A 3,451-nucleotide genomic window follows, 5' to 3' on the forward strand; every position below is an offset into this window, starting at 1 on the left:
CCGAGTGGGCTCTACCTTGTCTGATTATTACAGTCAGGATCAGGGTGTCCCGCAAGGTAGTATTTTGTCTGTCACATTGTTTAGTATAAAGATCAATAGTTTATCCACGGTTTTAAATGATTCAATAGATGGATCACTCTTTGTGGATGATTTTAATATTTCTTGCCGCGGAAAAAATATGCATACTATTGAGCGGCAACTGCAGATGTGTTTAAATAAAATAGATAAGTGGTGTCTTGAAAACGGCTTTAAATTTTCAAAATCAAAAACCAATTGTATACACTTTTGCCGTCGATACAAACCCCATAAAGATCCAGAACTGTTTTTAAGTGGCACCCCATCAAAGTTGTCAAGGAAGCTAAGTTCTTAGGTCTCATTTTCGATTCACATTTGACGTTTTTGCCTCATATTAAATATCTAAAAGGAAAATGCTTGAAGGCACTTGATTTATTAAAGGTTGTTTCTAATTCAAAATGGGGAGGGGATCAAACTACCCTCCTTCACTTATATAGATCGTTGGTACGATCGAAACTTGATTATGGCTCGATCGTCTATGGTGGAGCCTGTCAGAGCAACCTAAAATTACTTGATTCCGTCCACCACCAGGGCCTAAGACTTTGTCTTGGGTCTTTTCGAACTTCTCCTGTTGACAGTCTTTACGTTGAGGCCGATGAACCTTCTCTTAACCACCGTCGTATAAAGCTCTCTTTACAATATATTGCCAAATTATTTTCTGCTGAGTCAAATCCTGCATTTGACTGTGTCTTTAACCCTCTTTATGAGGATTTGTATAACAAAAAGTCTTCTCTTGTCCCGCCTCTTGGGCTCAGAATTAAGCCATTTATTGCTGCTGCTGGTATTGAGCTGGACAATATAGCTCCTTCCCGACTTCTTTCTTCTCCTCCATGGCAGTTGGTGAGACCACAAGTCGACCTAACATTGACCTCATTTAAAAAATCAGAAACCAATGGCTTACAATATAAACAAGAATATTATCAACTTAAAAACAAATATACCAATTACAAATTCATATTTACCGATGGATCCAAGGACGGTGGCACATTGGCTTGTGCCACTGTCATTGGATCCAGGACAATATCTTCTAGAATACCAGATAAAAGCTCTATTTTTACTGCAGAAGCAAACGCGATATTAACGGCTCTTAAGTATATTCAACGACATCCTAAACATAAACAGTATATAATCTATTCTGATTCTCTTTCTTGCCTTCAGGCTATAAAAAATGTGTCTTGTAAACATCCACTTTTAATTGAGATTATTGAATTGTATAATGATCTTGCTACTGGCCAATGCGACATCGTCTTTTGTTGGTTGCCCAGCCACGTGGGCATTTCTGGAAATACAACGGCTGATCTTGCTGCCAAGGCAGCACTCAACAAATCTATTACACCACTTCTTATCCCTTACTCTGATTTCAAAGCTTGCATTAGAACTTACATCCGTGATCTGATGCAGAAGAAATGGGACACCCAAGTGGGAAGAAATAAATTACACGCCATAAAACCGTATATTGGATATACCCACTTGGGTTGTCAGTCGAGATTTGAAGAGGTTATCATGCGACGATGTCGTATTGGCCACACAAGGTATACCCATGCGTACCTGTTGAAAGGTGAAGATCCTCCGTTTTGTATCCCTTGTGATGAGAGAGTTACAGTCAAGCATATCCTGCTTGACTGTGTTGAATTCTCCATCACAAGGGATAAATATTTCAATGTGAAAACACTTCATGATCTTTTTAGCACAGTTAATTGTCCTTTAATCATTGGTTTTTTAAAAGAAATAGATTTTCTTGTTGAATTTTGATTAATATGTTCTGTATATAGTTGTATTTTAATGCTTGGTAGTTTATGTTAGTAACTTTGATTGTTTGTGGCTGTACCCTCGAAGGGGGTCGAAGTAGTGTAAAATTATTGTCCCCCGGAGAAGGTACGTAAGTCCCGATACTTTCATTGTCAATTTAAATTTACCAATAGTTTTTAATCGTAGTATATTTGTTATTTTAATGTATGGCTAGCATTGTCCAAATTGCTAATGGCTGAAGGGATGGTGTAAATCCAGCTACGGTCCATGCAGGAAGCTGAGGTACTGTAAGTCCCCATAGTCCCTAGTGTGGTGATCTACCTTCAGTTGTTGGCAATCTATAGCCCAATTTTACATTGTGATGTCCAAATTGGTTTGTATTGTTCTATTATTTTTTAGATTTCGACGCTAGTTTTATATTCTCAATGTGATAATCTAGTCATTTTACTGTCCTTCGTTGACAGGTTTTTATGATATACATAGATTCCTTTTTAAGAATGCTCTCGTCACGATATGGCTGCAATACTGCCGATGTGACGTTAAATATTAACTCACTCACTCACTCACTCTTGTAAAGAAACTCGGACCATTCATTTCCCTAGTACACAATTGTTGGTCCCTGTAAGTTATAATATATGTCTCCACATACAATTTCGGTTTCTATATTTCATCATGCTTTACATTTGTTTCACTCTGGAAATTTGCAGTGATGAAACCTTTCATTCAATTTACGACCATAAGGAAAACTGTATTCTTGTTTTGTTACAAGATATTTTAACAGATTTAGGGCAATTCCTTTCATCATTTTGTTCAAACTGTTTTGAGCTTTCAGTTTTCATTTTCATGTTCAAGTTTTCTTTTGGGAGATTTGTGGCCTTGAAAAAGGCCGTCAAGGAAGCCAGGTTCCTGACATGTGATGTTACCGGCGGCCGAACTCCCAGTGGTTGATGAAGCCCTCCACTCCTCGCCTGAAGTCCCCGTACTCCAACCGCATCTCCGCACCAGCACTTATCCCTGTCGTGGTCACAATCCAGAACCTCGGCCGTTCCCCCCTCATCCCCATTACTCGGGTCATCCTACAGTTAGAGCTATCCCTAGAGTGGTTCATGGTAGCCCCCAAATTTGAGTTAGGGTCGATCAGATCGCCCTGTTCATTTCTATGGCCATCCAAAACAAGTGCTTCAAAACCATGAGCCCCCGCCACGTGAATAAACATGTAAGATAAATTCAGCCTGCCGTACTCCTCCAACCTCCCATCAACGGTTGCCCTCGGAATTAGTTGGCCGAAGCACTCGCACACCCTGTCCCCCCGTTTATAATTCCGAGAGGCAACATGACCCTTCCCCGTTTCCGTGTCGACAGGTGCAACAATCGGTGCCGAAAACATATCCCCCCTCCTCTCCCTCTCCTGCACTGACCTACGAGAATTGTAATCCCTCAAAGAATACCGTAAAGAATCCCCCAAAACGTCCCGATCTCCCTCCGCTCTCCCCAAATTTCGACCTATCCTTACCCGTCTAATCCTGTACCCACGGCGTGGATGCTTCACGTAAACGAAGTCTAAGTTGATGGCGGCACCCGTGGCGAGCCACCTCCTCGTGGTGGGTGCTGGGTAACGCCAAGAGCT

General features: G+C 40.9%; 1 protein-coding gene across 1 annotated transcript; it reads right to left on the bottom strand.

Annotated features, from left to right (window-relative positions):
• Window positions 1–2,743: 2,743 nt before the first annotated feature.
• On the bottom strand, window positions 2,744–3,211 carry LOC137259449 (histone-lysine N-methyltransferase Set8-like). Its single transcript, XM_067797104.1, has one exon. The coding sequence runs from the start codon at window positions 3,209–3,211 to the stop codon at window positions 2,744–2,746; it is 468 nt and encodes a 155-aa protein (XP_067653205.1).
• Window positions 3,212–3,451: the final 240 nt, after the last annotated feature.

This window comes from Haliotis asinina, chromosome 13 (genome assembly GCF_037392515.1).
Source record: "Haliotis asinina isolate JCU_RB_2024 chromosome 13, JCU_Hal_asi_v2, whole genome shotgun sequence".
In the NCBI taxonomy this organism is placed as follows: Eukaryota; Metazoa; Mollusca; class Gastropoda; order Lepetellida; family Haliotidae; genus Haliotis; species Haliotis asinina.

What these genes read in the sequence shown, in the direction of transcription:
- LOC137259449 (XM_067797104.1), bottom strand. Translation starts at nt 3,211, where the DNA reads ATGTTTTCGGCACCGATTGTTGCACCTGTCGACACGGAAACGGGGAAG.